At 33.1% G+C, this 16605-nt stretch overlaps 1 protein-coding gene across 4 annotated transcripts in view; it reads right to left on the bottom strand.

Moving 5' to 3' along the window:
* Nucleotides 1-16605, bottom strand: part of frmpd4 (FERM and PDZ domain containing 4) — a 59081-nt gene that overhangs the window by 9139 nt on the left and 33337 nt on the right. For 2 of the 4 annotated variants that reach the window (XM_058787844.1, XM_058787845.1), the window contains exons 2-13: nt 12253-12322; nt 11275-11435; nt 10815-10917; nt 10514-10559; nt 9601-9705; nt 8935-9042; nt 7589-7720; nt 7317-7436; nt 5771-5907; nt 2749-2875; nt 1635-1724; nt 448-630 (exon numbers count right to left, since the gene is read on the bottom strand). In XM_058787844.1, coding sequence (XP_058643827.1) covers nt 448-630; nt 1635-1724; nt 2749-2875; nt 5771-5907; nt 7317-7436; nt 7589-7720; nt 8935-9042; nt 9601-9705; nt 10514-10559; nt 10815-10917; nt 11275-11353 — 1230 coding nt within the window. In that variant the 5' untranslated portion in view covers nt 11354-11435; nt 12253-12322. The remainder of the gene's footprint in view (nt 1-447; nt 631-1634; nt 1725-2748; nt 2876-5770; nt 5908-7316; nt 7437-7588; nt 7721-8934; nt 9043-9600; nt 9706-10513; nt 10560-10814; nt 10918-11274; nt 11436-12252; nt 12323-16605) is intronic. The other 2 variants (XM_058787842.1, XM_058787846.1) reach the window with 1 other exon arrangement.

The following is a 16605-nucleotide window of genomic DNA, read 5'->3' on the forward strand; positions in this document are numbered from 1 at the left end:
GCATGTAAAATGTCTGTAACTATGAATTATTAATTCATATTTTCAATATAAGCAATGCATAAAGGGATGTTGAATTGTTATGTGTCATTAATACTGTAGTGAATAGTGAATCGTTTAAATTGATCAATATTAATAGTCTAAATAACCTGCCATGCAATATTGTTTTAGTTCACACACGCAAAGCAATGTAGCAAATTTAACATATTGCATACTGACTTAACTGTTTTATAAAGTGACGCATGTAAGTGTAAATATGAATTATTAATTAATGATTTCATTATCACAACTGGATGAAAGGGATGCGGAATAAAAGGGATGTTGTCCTCAATGCTATTATGCAATTCAACTGTGGTAATGCACTTAAAATATTTGAATGTTATCGCATTAGATGGAAAAATATTAAACTGAATGCTTTCTGCAAACAAATGATGTTTTTATCCATCGCACCTTAACATCCAGGACATGAAGCTCCACTCGCACGTTCCTTTCATCCTCCGTGTACATTTCGATGCGGTTGACGTGGCTGAAGTCGGCCAGCAGCGCCACCAGGTTGGTTTTGGTGTTGATGACGTGACTGATGCCGTAGCGCGGCCCCACCAGCAGAGTCACCTCCGTGTGTTTCTCTCCTTGCTGTCAGATCACAAATACAGCGGTGTGAAACAGCTGCTTCACACGCCTTCAGACTATATGTACTAAAACTATATATTTACATTAATACTATGTATTTTATAACAGAGGGGAGTATATGTTAATGTGAAATCTATAATGTTTGCACAGTGCTCAGTAAAAAAATATTTATCCTTGATCTGTCAACTTTAGTTAAATACAGCAAATAGCATATGCATTTTTTTTTAACAAAATAAAGTCATTAGAAATAAAGTTCTCTTTACTGAACAGAAATAGCAGCAAAACTTAAAATGAATAAAAAAAGATACAGAAATCTATATAGAAATCATATGAAAAATAATGCTAGGAAATGAAAATACAGTGGAATTACTTTTGATTTGTTTATAATTAAAAAAAAAATTTGAACAAGAAAATTATTATAAATCATTAGAAATAGAAATGTATCTTTACTAAACAAAATAATAGAACTGCAAAACTAAAAAAATTAATCACAACCTCACATGCTAGAAAATGAAAATAGTGTGAATGATTATTGATTTGTTTATAATGTTACAATTATTTAACAAAAAAATAATTAAAATCATTTGAAATCAAGTTCTCTTTGCAAAACAGAACAGCATCATTTTAAAATAGTTCACATGCTAGAAAATGAAAATATAGTGTGAATGCTTGATTTGTTTATAGTTTTATATTTAAAAATAAAATATTTTTAGAAACCATATTTTCATTACAAAACAGAAATAACAGCTAATTTAAACTAGAAATTATTAATAATTAATAAACTATAATTAATTTAATTTGAAAAAAAAAAAACATTTAAAAAAAAAAAAAAAAAAATAGTAATAGCAGCAAAACTAGAAAAAAAAAAAAAAAGACATACTTCATATGCTATGAAATTTAAATGCAGTTTATTCTGAAATACACCTGAAGCTTTAAACTCTGGATCTGCATTGAAAGGCCTCAGCTGCTGAAGTAATGACTCTGTGAATGAGTGTCTGTGCACTTACGACCAGCGTGGACTTGAACACTTGTCCTCCGTACAGCCTGAGATCACTCAGATATTTCAGGTAGTGGACTTTCGCCTGCAACGCCGTCAGCTTCAACACACAGCACAAATCCCAGCAGAATTAGGGAACAGAAAGTTTAAATCACAGAAATAGAGCACTCTTTATTCCTCTTTTTGAAATGTGCCTCTGGGAAAAACAAGTTCAACTAGGTTTATTTGCAAAGACAGTCTGTGCTCACAAGATGCTTTAAATCACAATACTAAAGTGCAATGCACTATAACATAAAATATAATGTAGTACATTATATCTGATTGTTTATTACATTTTAACCATTGCTTTAATTTAATGTAATATTATATATGCTTATAGTTCACATATATTCTAAAAAAAATCATACAAAATAAATTTTTTTTAGCATATTCAGTATGATACTGTATATAAGCAGATATAAATATAATTAAATTACATGTATATACACACATTATAACTGACTTGCTAATATAAATAAAAATTACTACATATAAATAACATTAAAATTATAACATGCATATACATGCATTATAACTGACTTGTTAATATAAATAAAAATTATACATATTTATTAACATTAAAATTATAACATGCATATACATGCATTATAACTGACTTGTTAATATAAATAAAAATTATTATACATATTTATTAACATTAAAATTATAACATGCATATACATGCATTATAACTGACTTGTTAATATAAATAAAAATTATTATACATATTTATTAACATTAAAATTATAACATGCACATACATACATTCATTTAAAACAGACTTGATATATAGAATATTTATATATGCTTATAAAAGCTAAAAGTTTAAAAGCAATATATAAATAAATATATAACGTATATATTTAACTACAAGTCTATTTATATATGCCAAAAATGTTTAAATAAAGTGTTACATTCAACAACATACAGTATTAGTCTTTGCTGTGATATCTCGTGAAATTTCACTGGTGCTCCTAAAGCGTATTATATTATGCATTGAAAAATCTGGATTTTCAAAGGCAGCTGAAAAGATCGATTTTAATTGCACTTTTCATATGTACATCAAGCTGTGAAAGTTTCTTTACCTTTTTGCCTGGAGGCACCAGGTTCTGGTTGGTTTTCAGGATGTGTGTGAGCGCTTTCTTGATGTTCTTCTCTTTCATGCTGGACAGAACCGCCGAAGGCAGAAACTGCGCCAGACCCCACTCTTTTCTATAAAGACACGGCGGGAAACAAGAGCTTTCACGCTGAATTCAAACACTCTTCACAACAGTCAAACACCTTTCATCTTTTCTTCTCAGGAACCGCCACCTGAAACTTTTTACTCGCTCGAATCAAACCCAAATCATTTTCTTTATTTGGTGAAACAAATTGAGAAGGTTAGGAAGAACATTTGAGCTTCTGCTGTCCATAAAATGAGAAAAATATTTGTCAAAGTTGTAAAATAAAGATTATTGGAGTGCATTTTTTTCAAGAAAATACTATCAGTCTTTTGTGTACTTCAGAATTTCACATCTAACCCAGTTTTACTCGCAATTTTTAAAATTATTTGTGGACTTTACTAGCAATTTCTACAGAAAAGGATTAGGGCCAAGCAATAATAAAATAAATAAAACCATCTAGAGAAAAAAATAGTTAAATTTCGAAAAAAATTCTAGATAAAATGTTGAGAATAAACATTAAATTGAGAATAAACTCATTCAATTACGTGAAAAAAGTCGAAATAAAATGTTGAGAATAAACATTAAATTTTCATAAAATTTTAAGAAAAAAAAACTTCTTAAATTTAGAGAATAAAAAGTCAAGAAAAACACACTCGTGTCATGTTTATTTCATTTCGTATTATTCAGTGTCTGCAGTGGCGGAGGCTGGAGAGTAATCTGCTGGGGAGTAGCGTATGATGATCGACTGGGTTCGAGTCCATCTTTTGCCAAACTCGCTTTTCTTCTTTTCTCATCACATATCTCTTCGGAAAAGTGGAAATCAATTGCTTAGCGAGTGTTTCATAATAATGTATTAATTAGGGGTAGGCAGGCTATAGGGAGGGCTTTGCTGTACCAATAAGGCAGCATTGTTGTTAAAATCAATGTTATTATTGCATCCTGTTAATGTACAACAATACTGAGGTGCAAATAGTATCTGCCACTATTTATAAGCATAAATAGCATCTAATTAGTTACTATTTACACTTATTACAAAGATCTGATACTTTTACATAACGTAAATAGAGTGGCTATTTTCACTTAGTGTAAATAGCACATATTTAAAATGCTGCTGTTGTCAATTAGAGTAAATAGTACATATAACTATTTTCACTTTAAATAGCATCTATGACAGGGGTGTCCAAAGTCCGGATGCCGCGGCACACATACGGCCAGTGGCTGAATTTCAAACGGCCCAAAGCTTGTCTATTGAAATGTAGGCTGTTATATGTGGCCCGCCAATCAAACTTTACAAATCATGCAGTTAACAACAATTTGATAACTCATATGCGCTGTCATTTCTTTAGTGCACCGAAAGAGATATGTGATGAGAAAAGAAAAAGCGAGTTTGGCAAGATGGACTCGAACCCAGTCGATCGTAATCTTGCAGAATCGTCCACGTTATGCATCGATGCAGTAATAGACCATAATCGATTATAGCCTATGACGTTATTCACATATGCGCTTGTCACATGAGTATTAAACATGCACTCTCCATTTTAAAATCTGAGCTTGGCTTTTCTCCGCATATGGCACGTGTGTGCGCTAGAGACAAACGCGGCGGGCTTCACTGCACAGAATATGCGCTGTGAGACATGTGCATTGCTCGACAGTAGTGTGTGCTTCCACTCACTGTTTTTTTAGTCTTACTTTAGATATGCTTTCATTTCTGCCGTTTGGAATTCAGTATGTATTAGTTGCACTAGACTCACGTACTGACAGACTTTCGCGTGCACTTTGTGTTTGTTTGTCCTGAAGCTCGAGGCTGCGGTTAAACGCACTTGCATCTACTTTTATGATACGAAATTGATGTAAACACAGTCAGTTATGTTTTCAGAACATGACAAAACAAATCTGTGCATTAGTGTGAATGCAGTCTATTAAAGCTGCCAGTGTCTATGATCTCATCAGTAATAAACAAACAGCAATAATGCTGAGGAAAAAAGAAAAACCTATAACTATGATTATCTGTAAACTTTCAATACTTAAAGCACTCCCAGATACTGAAAGTGCTTTTTCTTCATCACTTGTAATTTTTCTCGAAATTTAACAACTTTTTTCTCGAAATTTAATGAGTTTAATCTCAAGATGGTTTTATTTTTTTATTATTGCTTGGCCCTAATCCTCTTCCATAAATTTCTGAGTGAAATTTTTTTTTTTTTTTTAAGTGTACAGTGAAAGTTTCTCACCATAAAGGACCAAAAAGCACCAGAAAAAAAAAGCACTGTATTTTCTGTTTTCATTTTCATTACACTTTATTAGTTTTTATTAATTGTTTTGTAATTTAGTTTTAATTAATTAGTTTTTATTTGCTTATTTTTCCTTTTCATTTTAGTTTGTTAGTTTCAGCAATTTTGTTGTGCTTTTGTCATTTGTATTAGGTTTTTTTATGTTCATATAGTTTAGTATTTTTTTTTCAGCTTTAGTTATTTTAGCACATCAAGTTAAATTACATTAAAATAAGAAATATTCAACTTGCTGAAATAAAATAATTTTTACAATATTTTATTCCTGTTAACATTTATTTTATTTCATTTCAAGTACAATAACATTTATAATAAATAATAACCCTGACTTCTAAGTCTACTTATATGAAGTTATATGATAGTTTTTTTTTTTTTTGCATGGAACAGACTAAAATTTAATCTTTAACAAATTTTAAGTGCTTGACAAGTAAAATACATTTCTGTAATGCCTGTTAGTGCATATGGACTACTTTAATTTTTTTCCTTTAGAGAGTTCGACAGTCACTGCAGAAATAAAAGCTGCATGAAGACTAAATAAATTTTTTTGTGTTCCACAGAAAAATAAATAAATAAATAAAATCAACTCCATACAATTTTAATAGTTGTCTGTACTACTCCTTTAATAATTGTGAGCACAGACATGAATGTTGAACACTCACTCAATGTATTTCAGGGAGACTTTCTGCGTTTGTTTGGTGCTGAGCGTCAGGATGTACATCTGAAGAGCAGCCAGGCGAAGCGCCGTGTCGTATTTGAGCTCAGAGCCGAAACGCTCCTGCACCACATCCTTACAGCTCTGCATTCAGACGAGCAGAGAACCAGAATTAACACACAGTGTCCTTTAGCAGACATAACCTTTCTCTCAGATGTGACACACTGAAAGGAACAGTTCAGCCAAAAATGAAAATCTGATGAAGATTCATTCACCTTCAGCTCATTCAAGATGTAGATGAGTTTGTTTGTTCATCAGATTTGGAGAAATGTAGCATTGCATCACTTGCTCAGCAATGGATGCTCTGCAGTGAATGGGTGCCGTCAGAATGAGAGTCCAAACAGCTGATAAAAACATCATAATAATCCACAAGTAATCCACACCACTCCAGTGGACTGTTTTGGCTTGTAAACTGTGCTTGATCTGTGCAGATTTCTCTCCTGATTCTTTTTCACTGGAGGAAGCGTTATTATGGATTATGGACTCATATTTTAGTTAAAGTCTTCATGATGGATTTGTTTCAGCTTTTGTCTTCTCAAGATGTTAACTGATGGACTGGAGTGGTGTGGATTATTGTGATGTTTTTATCAGCTGTTTGGACTCTCATTCTGACGGCACCCATTCACTGCAGAGCATCCATTGCTGAGACACTGATGCAATGCCACATTTCCCCAAATCTGATGAAGAAACAAACTCATCCTAATCTTGGATAGACCTGAGAGCGAGTAAATTTTCAGCACGTTTTCATTTTCGGGTGAACCATTCCTTGAATATTAATCCCAAATTAATACAAATACAAAAGTTAATACTGGACAACAAACAACATTTTGCTTCACTGTTTATACTGCATTAACGCCAACTATATTGTAAACAATATATACTTTTAAAGTGATGCATCTTCCCTTACTATTTACAGTAGCAATTTTACATGCATATGCTGATTATTTTGTATTACACAGTTGCACAAACATTGGATGAAGTTAATGAAGCACAAACATGAGGAATGTAAACCTGATAAACAAACAAACTGTGAAAGAAATTCAGGTAACACTTTACAATAAGGTGTCATTTATTAACATTAGTTAATGTATTAACTAACATGAACAAACAATGAACAATGCATTTATTACACTATTTATTAATCTTTGTTGATGTTATTTAATGAAAATACAGTTGTTCATTGTTTATTCATGTTAGTTCACAGTGCATTACCTAATGTTAACAAACACAACTTGTGATTTTAATAAATCATTAGTAAATGCTGAAATTAACATTAACTAAGATGAATAAATGCTGTAGAAGTATTGTTCATTCTTAGTTCACGTTTACTAATGTTGTTAACTAATGAACCTTATTGTAAAGTGTTCCCGAAATTCATTATAGGTTTCTGATATATCAGGCTGAACAATATAGAGATTTTTTCTGAGGAAGAGAATGAGAAAAGACTGAAAACTAACGTCCATAAACTGAGCTGAACGTCACAGACGTGTTACCTGAACGTAGAGGTAATCGAACGCCACAGCGTCTCTCCTGAGAAGATCCACCGGATCTTTTGGAAGGAAGCTGATGCGGAAAAAGCACTTCATCTTATGTGAGCCCGGCCTTTGGGTCACCTAAAAAAAAAAAAAACAGGAAATCATGATCATTTTTCTCTGTACTCTGGCTATCTATTCTCTCATCATATTTAACTGCTTGAAGATTCAGCATAATTTCTTTTTGTGTGTCACTCAGATTCAGTAGCGGCTCATTCACCAGCACAACAAACCTGCGTTAGCATCTCCTGCTCGTGCAGAAGCATTAGCTTTGTTGCAGATCCTTCCATCTTGTGCTCCAGCATCAGAGAGAAGTGCTCAATGCTTTTAATAGACAGCTTCTCTTGCAGGGTCAGAATAACATCCTTTCAAACAGAAGAACATCTTTGTTCATCATGTTCAACACCACCAACATGTGACTTAGTGCTAACGTCATTAGAAATGTTTGAATAAATAAGCATTTTATATTATATACAGCACTGGGTAGATTGCTTGGAAATTGTAGTCCATTACTGATTACAAAATTGCATGATGAAAATTGTAGTTAGTAACAATCCATTAGATTACTCATTTTAAGTAATGTATTCGGACTACTTTTTAATCACTTGTTTATCACACAGATTTGATTGTTGTGTACAATGTAGATTCCATTCTTTGTTTTCAAGAACATGAAGTGCATTAAATATCACATTACATCAGTGTTTCCCAGACTGGAATAGAGAAAAGAGGAATTACAGAGAATCAATAAATTATGAATAATTTACTGCCATTGTTTGGATATGCAGTCACGCAATCCATAAAGTAACTGTAATCTGATTATGATCATTTTAAAATGTAACAGTCAAATTACAAGCAAGTCAGAGTATTTAATTTTGAAATTAATATTTGCTTTCGTACATAAGTGTACACATTTGTACATTTTGTATAGTTGTGTAATATTAGACTTGTCAGTTATCGGTTTTCAAATATGTTTGGTTTACCTTTAAATTAATATTGCATAAAATGCGCTACTATTTAAAGGTTTGAGCTCGTTAAGATTTTTTGGGGCTCACCAAGGCTGCATTTATTTGATCAAAAATACAGTAAAAAAAATAGAAATATTATTAGAATTAAAAAAAAATTCTATGTGAATATCTTTTAGAATATAATTTATTTCTGTGATGCGCAGCTATATTTTCAGCATCATTACTTCAGTCTTCAGCGTCACATGATCTTGAGAAATCATTCTAATATGCTGATTTGCTGCTCAAGAAACATTTCTGATTATTATCAATGTTGAAAACAGTTGTGCTGCACAATATTTTTGTGTATATTTTTCAGGATTCACAGATGAATAGAAAGTTCAAAAGAACAGCATTTATTTGAAATAGAAATCTTTTGTAACATTAAAAATGTCTTTACTGTCACTTTTCAAGTATTTAATGCATCCTTGATAAATGATAGTATTAATTTATTTAAAAAAATAAATTTTGCTTGCTACAATAATATTTTATTGCATCATATTTAATGTATGCACAGCAGTATTTTTGCTGATGTGGTGCATCGGGGGTAATTTGTAAATACTGCAATGCTAAAATACCTTAATGGAGGTGTTGCAGTCAAACTTAAAGGACTTTGTTTGTCCGTTTTCCAGATACACCTTCAAGACGTTTGGCATGAAGAGCAGAGAATTATCCTTCACAGTCTCCTGCGGATGAAAACACTCCGTCATGTTTCTAATATCTCTGAGCTGCATGAATAACATAACTAAACTGGCTTTTATCTGTTCACTGATCTGTCAGTGATTCACATCCCTGCGATGATATCAGCACAAAACACATGCGGCTGCATATTTTTAATCATTAACCTCTTGTTGTGCCACTAATTAAGACATACAGTATGCGAATGAACACTGATTTATGTAACGTGCGTCTTCATAATCTTTCATCACAATGCAATAATTTGCTCCAGAGCTAAAATCACTTCCCGGCTGACGACATCAATCCTCTTATTCTAATCACATGACTCTATTCTGGTGCATAACGTCCACTTTTCACAATCCAATCAATCTCAGATGATTATAATCAAACCCTACAGTGCTTCTCACTGAATATCTGGTTCCTCTCAGAGATGTCAGATTATGGAAGTAAAATGGGTTGTAAAACACAATTTAGATCTTTAAACTTAAAATAAACCCTTTAAAACGGCTGTAAATACTGTAATATATATCATGCTTTTTAAGCAAAACGTGTCATTTTTCACTTACAGGTACTTGTCCGTTAATAATGACTTCTTCAGCAAAGCGCACTTTGACCGGATTGGATTTCAACTTGGCCTTTTTAGCTGCACTGATGAAGGCAGATTTGGGCGACTGGATGGGAATAACAGAGGAACAAAAGCAGAGAAATTACTGAATATCAATGCTATCGAGTCATTATCTTCTGCCTGAGAGCTCAGCCAGAAACTAATAAGCAGATCCAGATGGAATCCGCAGCAGGGTTATTAACGTCAACTAAAACCATAAAAAGAGAAATAGTTTTGTTCCTTGACATAAAATAAATGTTAACAGAAGTTATCTATCCATCTAGTAGCTGAAATAAGTTGAAGTACTAAAATAATTAAATTAAACTAATATATTTAAAAAAAAAAAAAAAAAAAAAATACAAAATTACAAAAGACACAAAACAAAAATGGTGCCTTGGCATCTAGTTGAAATAAAACAAGTTTAAGTATTAAAATAATTAAAACTAATAAATAAAAGTGGATCAAAACTATATGAACATTAAAAAACCCTAATAAAAATGGCAAAAACACAAGAAAACTAAAAAATGGTGCCTTGGCAAATAGCTGAAATAAAAAGTTTAAGTTTAAATACTTAAAATTATTCAAACTAATACAAATTAATAAAAACTACATAAACATTTTTAAAAAATTATAAAATAGTTTTGCTTGTATTTGTCACTTTTATTAGTGACAGATATAAAAATTCAACAAAAAATATATTATAGTATAGTATAGTATATCACTGATAAAACAACATAAAATAACTAAAGTAACACTGATCTGCAGATGTTTTATTAGTGTTTTCTCCATTGAGTTTGTGGACTTTAACCACAGTCTCAAATTAGCCAAAATATGGACAAACTAACGTGCAAAACATAGTCAATATGTAGACTTACAGGGTACGGCTGCACCACGGTCAGGATGATAGACTCCTTACAACATCTGCCAAAAATAATGGGAAAAAGACATTAAGATTATGAAATTCTCTAGATGGAATCAGGGATTGTTTGCAAAACCCTGATCTAATACAACGGCATTCAGACATCTGACTCAGGTGTTCATACTCATTTTGGGACCACAGTATATACGGTTATTGTAGACAGAAACTGCTAGTCTGTCAGCATGTAACGACTTCAGGTGAAAAACACATGTAGTAGATGAAGAGCGACACAGTAACCGGTTGATGGAGTTCAGTACCTGACCAGGTCAATGACTCGTTCCCGTGGAGCCGAACTCACAGCCTCTTCATTTATCATCACTATTTCATCTCCTGGGATCAGCTTCCCTTCTGAAGGCCCTCCTGCACATTCATCACACACGCACACATCACATTTGTGTTTATATTATATGCATTTTTGTAAAACAATGAACATCATGCACCACAATAATGCACTTTTCATTTGGCCATTAAGTTTCCTATCATGATCCTTTCTTGTCGTTACACAATATAGATCAATAGCTTGGGGTAAGGGTCAGTTTGTTTGTTTGTTTTTAAGACATAAATACTTTTATTCAGCAAGGATGCATTAAATTGGTCAAAAGGCGAGCAGAAGAGACTTATGCTTCCCGACTAGTTTCTTAGTCACACTCATGTTGTATGAAATGACTCAATTGTATGAATACATGCAGAAGAACCAGTCTTGGTTAGCTGGGATACCTGGAGTAACCGATCGAACCACCACTGGTTTCTCGCTGCCTGCCACGAAGCCGAAGCCGAGCACCGGGTCGCGTCTCATTTCCACCTTTCGCGGTGCAGGAGGGACGAACTTATCCACATCAACACGCACTTCCTCCAAAGAACTTGACTGCGAGAGGTGACTGAAAGACAGATGAGGATAAAGATCAAATTAGTTCAATGTTAACATGTACTCAAAACTGACTGCTTTAACCCTGTACAGCCTGACATACGAAATATAAATATACAAAAAAGATCATTTTTGAAATTGAATGGTTTATAGAACCTTTATACTTTCTCTTTCTCTATAATACACAAGTTTGTGCATGTCTTTTTGTTGAGTATCATTATTTGATCCACACTATAGATGTAGTCTTCGACACTATAGCTCATGACATACTCATAGATCAATTACAAATCTATATGGGCATTCAGGGACAGGCTTTAAGATGATTTAGATCCTACCTGCATGACTGTTACCACTTTGTTTATTTAAATGGGGAATCATCTCAATTAACGTATGGAGTGCCACAAGGATCGGTCTTAGGCCCTCTGCTATTTTCAATAAACATGTTGCCCCTTGGTAATTTTATCAGAAAATATGGAATTAGTTTTCATTGTTATGCTGGCAATACTCAGCTATATATTTCAACAAGACCTTCTGTCTTTAATGGCTCATTTAGACTGACATATTTAGAATATGGTGGGGAAAAAACAACTTGAATTTATTCAGACACTCAAACTGAACAAAAATATTCAATTTGGTGCAGATTCTGATATTTATATGGACAAAAACTGATGAAATTCTGATGCTTTTAATGTAAATCAATGAGATATGTATAGCAGCTACTCACATAAAATGATATAAATTAGTCATCACTCTATATCTCCTATGCTCAAAACATAATGAAATGCAATCCAATGATGATTGAGAGATTGATGATCAGATTTGAGACTCACTGATTTTTCAAAAAAATGATTCATGGAGAATCGGGTAAAGCAGAGCTGCTTCAGTCCAGTAAGTGTTCATCTGGAAAGATTAAAGTTATTTTTACTTGATAAAATCAGTAAAGATTTGACAGCAAAAAGACATGAAGTTGATGATTGATGATGATAATTTAGAGGCCTTAGAAATTGACTTCTGATACAGCATGTAAGATACAGTATGCAGAAAGCTTGCAGTTTCCATCAGGTGTCCAGATTACACAACTCTGACTGACCTCGTTCATAACAGCAACATGTGAGACGCAAGGTTTGACATTCTCCATTAAGACACAACACAGTGGAACTGAACACAATAAAAGCCATGGAAATGATCGGCCTCCACGGGAACATCTATGCTCCGGCTGTCACAGTTCTCAAAGCTCCCGGGAACCGTAATTTAGTGGGAGGTGAACAATGACTTTCTAGTACAAAAGGTTGATGGGAGAAAGTGCTACAAGTGAAGAAACTGCTGCAAATGTTGATGACCCAGTTACACACTGTAATCATTCAAAACTGTCGGCTGGTACAGTTGAGTCACCACACACTTCAACACGCCATATCATCTGAGATGAGAAGAACTGGATGCAAAGGCACAGACTACTCGAAAAATGTGGAGATGCTGTCTGAACGCTCTCATATTTCTAAGTATGGTTGAATGATGTATCGAAACCAATTTGATTGTGACAGTCATAACACGAACTGATGCGACAGTCATAACATGAAAGCTGTGATTGTATTAAATGAGCATGCATGAGCTGCATGTAAATAAACAGTGCCATGCATCACTCTCAAACATGCAGTGCATATGTGCATTCGAGGCAAACCGCCAAAATAGAAGCTTGGTTTAATGTAATGTTTAATGAAAATGAATGAAGAAATTAAGACATGATTATTAGTATCGTAATTTTACAGTTGTAACAAAAAAATGTAAAAAATTAAAATAATAAATAAATATATATATCTCGTATATCTCGTACAATAGTATTATTACAGAAATTTAATTTAAACATTTAAAAATTCATATTTTAAGTCTTACTAAATATTTTAGGTCATACTTTTTTTAATTTACAGTACATTAGCAATGTTGAAATATATTTCTTATTTTATTTTTAACAACAGTAAAAACCAAGTTTTAGTCAAATTGAATGTTTTTTAATTTATTTTACAATACTTTAGTATTGCTGCAATATATGTCTTATTTACTTTAAATAATACAGTGTGAATCATATTTTAGTCATTGATTTTTCTTTTACAGTACATTAGTATTAATGCAATATTTCTTATTTTTATATTTTTAATAACTGCAAAACATGATATTTTGTAGTCAAAAACAGCGGGAATATGTATAATATTTATTAATTTTGCCTTTAATTCACGTTTGAATTATTTCAGGAGGACATTCATTTTTGCTTATGCGTAGCAGAAGCAGTCCCAGTTAATTAGTTAGTGCACATTTAGTGTATCGTTTATGAATAACACCTTGTCTGGAAACACTATGCATTGGTTTATGAGATGCATACTTGTGCAAAACTACATTTCCGAACATCTTCTGCAGGTGCATGTGAAGTAAAACACAAAGCATGATTTACACACCTAATGTACTATAGCTTTACCTCTTCATTTTCTTGCATCAGTGCTAAAAAAGCTTCCCGTCATAGTCTGCCTCTGAACAAAACACAGCCTATGGTCTTTATGTGGAGCTCGGTGTCCAATTATCTGTATTTTATCACTCAGCATAAGATTTTATTGTGAATTTAATAGCATTATGTTTCCACGTTCCGCTCAGGTAACCAGCAAATGGCCTTTACATCACATCTTCTCGCGTTTCACTAATCTAATCGCCGCTAGTTGCTCAGCTATTGCTCACTCTTTATATCATCTTGCATTTGTTGGTCTGTGAAGCGTGAGCTCTGTGCACGTCGTTAGCTAATTAAAGCCGTGGGCTGGAGGAGGCGGCGAGGAAGCGCCATCATTCTCGACACATGTTCCAGCGCACCGCGAAGGGCTACAATTAATCTTTCAAGCCACGGTGAGAGCGCGAGAGGTCATGTGTGCGCAGCATGAGATGATACTCAATGCAGCTACAACAAATCTGTAAAAGGCCATTAGTTCACGAACAGGTCTTTGTTTAATAAATCTAGGATGGTGCAACACTAAGGTCAAGGGTTCACTTCCAAAAGAAATGCATGTATTGATGAAAAGCAGTGGGTGATTTGACCAAAATCTTTTGCACTAAATGTTTGTATTCCAAAAGTCAAGCAAGTCTTATAGCTGATATACACACACACACACACACACACACACACCTATGATGCTCAGCTGAATCCTGTAGTAATTCAACAAGTTGCAACATTACTTTGCTACATTAAAGCAAGACAGGTGAAAATGATATGGTTCAAATAGTTTTATGGTTAAAAATTACAAATAGATATCATATTTTCCCAATTTGATCAAATTACATTAAGACAAATGTTTTCTATAACAGGTTTACTGAAATGCTTTGTTTAAATAGTTAACTAAAAATGAAACAAACATTTTCGTTACCTGAAATAAAATAAACATTAACTCATTTAACTAAAAAGTTTTTTTTTTAAACTAAAATAACTAAAAACCCTATAAATTACACAAACACACATACATACATGTATATGTACATCGTATATACACATCGTGCTCATAATTGCAGATGAATCGCCTGCGATAATGAAGGTGATATAGCGTAGCTTATCAGTGAACTACGGCTCTGTGTATTAAATGCCGCTCCATCTGAAAGCACATGTTGGAGATTTACGACTAATCACGGAACCGGCTTTACTGATGAGATGCGCATGACAATCGCATGCAATATATCGTGCAGCCCAGACATATAGACAAAAACAAAAACATGCAAACATTACTAAAATTTCAAAATGAAAATGGATTCAAATATTACGATACTTAAATGACACTGCAAATTAGACATCATCTAATCAAATATGTAGTTATTTATGCAGTAATTTGCATAAATCTGGATAAAGCAGGTTCAAAATTCATTTGATTCTGTTGACAGAATAAAGGTTTTTAAAGAGAACTTTAAATTTCTCTATTATGCCTCTATAACTCAGAAAACACTGTCAACAGCTAGAAAAAAAAAAACACAGTTTCACCATGTTTTTAGGAATAAAATGTTTCATAATTTAGTCCGAATGATACATAAACCCCTCAGTAAAAGTCTTCAGAAGATATGTAAATTCTGGTTTATGGCTTTATGTAAGTGGCCTCTAAAGATATGTAATCTACAGGTGCAAATAGATAAAGTGCGATAAAAAACACCTAAATGTGTATTCTGGATGTTTTTTTCTTTCCACTAGCATAAAACGTCAGCATGTTATGGAAGCAAAATAGTCTAAAATTTCTTTTTTTTTTTCCTTGTCTTAACATCTTGATTCGTTTGGGACGCACCCCGCTCTGCATTATTGACATTACTCCATGTTTACTCATCTGTCTCAGATCTAAGTGAATGTAAGCAGTACAAATTGACATTTCTACCATTGCAAAGTAAACACTGTCACACCATCCGGCCATAATAAAGGTATACCTCAAACGCACTGTAAATCTCTCTGGATAAATGCATCCACCAAATGCATGAATATTAAATGCATTCATGCAGCAATGACCAAATTATCCAGGTTAATGCTGGATGATGGCAGTGAGGCGAGAGCTGAGATAAAAATATGAATGGGATTTGTGCCATCACTCATACATACAAACATATGGGATGCAGGAAACGCATCGCCTTGACTTCAGCCACGACCAGCTGCTATAGATGGCCGGCGTCCCAAAGTCTTGAGCACTGCGGACACTGATGACCAGTGTAATGTGTGTGAAAGGGTCTAAGCTTTAAAAGGGTGTTTTATTGTTAAAATCATCAACAGGTGACTGAATAGCTGGGATAATATTTTATATTAAAACTAAGAGGAAAACTACCAGTCAAAAGGGTTTTCATGTTTTTTAAAAATAATTGTTATGCTCTCCAATACTGCATTCATTTGATCAAAATACAGTATAAATTGTGAAATATTATTACAATTTTAAATAAGTGTTTTCTATTTGAATATATAGTAAAATGTAATTTATTTCTGTGATGTGCAGCTGTATTTTCAGCATCATTACTCCAGTCTTCAGTGTCACATGATCCTTCAGAAATCATTCTAATATGCTGATTTGGTGATCCATTATTATTATTATTATTATTATTATTATTAGTGCTCAATTATTAATGATGCTTCTTATTGTCAAATGTTGAAAACATTTTTGCTGCCTAATATTTTTGTGGGAACGTGAGGTTTC

This window comes from Onychostoma macrolepis, chromosome 09 (genome assembly GCF_012432095.1).
Source record: "Onychostoma macrolepis isolate SWU-2019 chromosome 09, ASM1243209v1, whole genome shotgun sequence".
In the NCBI taxonomy this organism is placed as follows: domain Eukaryota; kingdom Metazoa; phylum Chordata; class Actinopteri; order Cypriniformes; family Cyprinidae; genus Onychostoma; species Onychostoma macrolepis.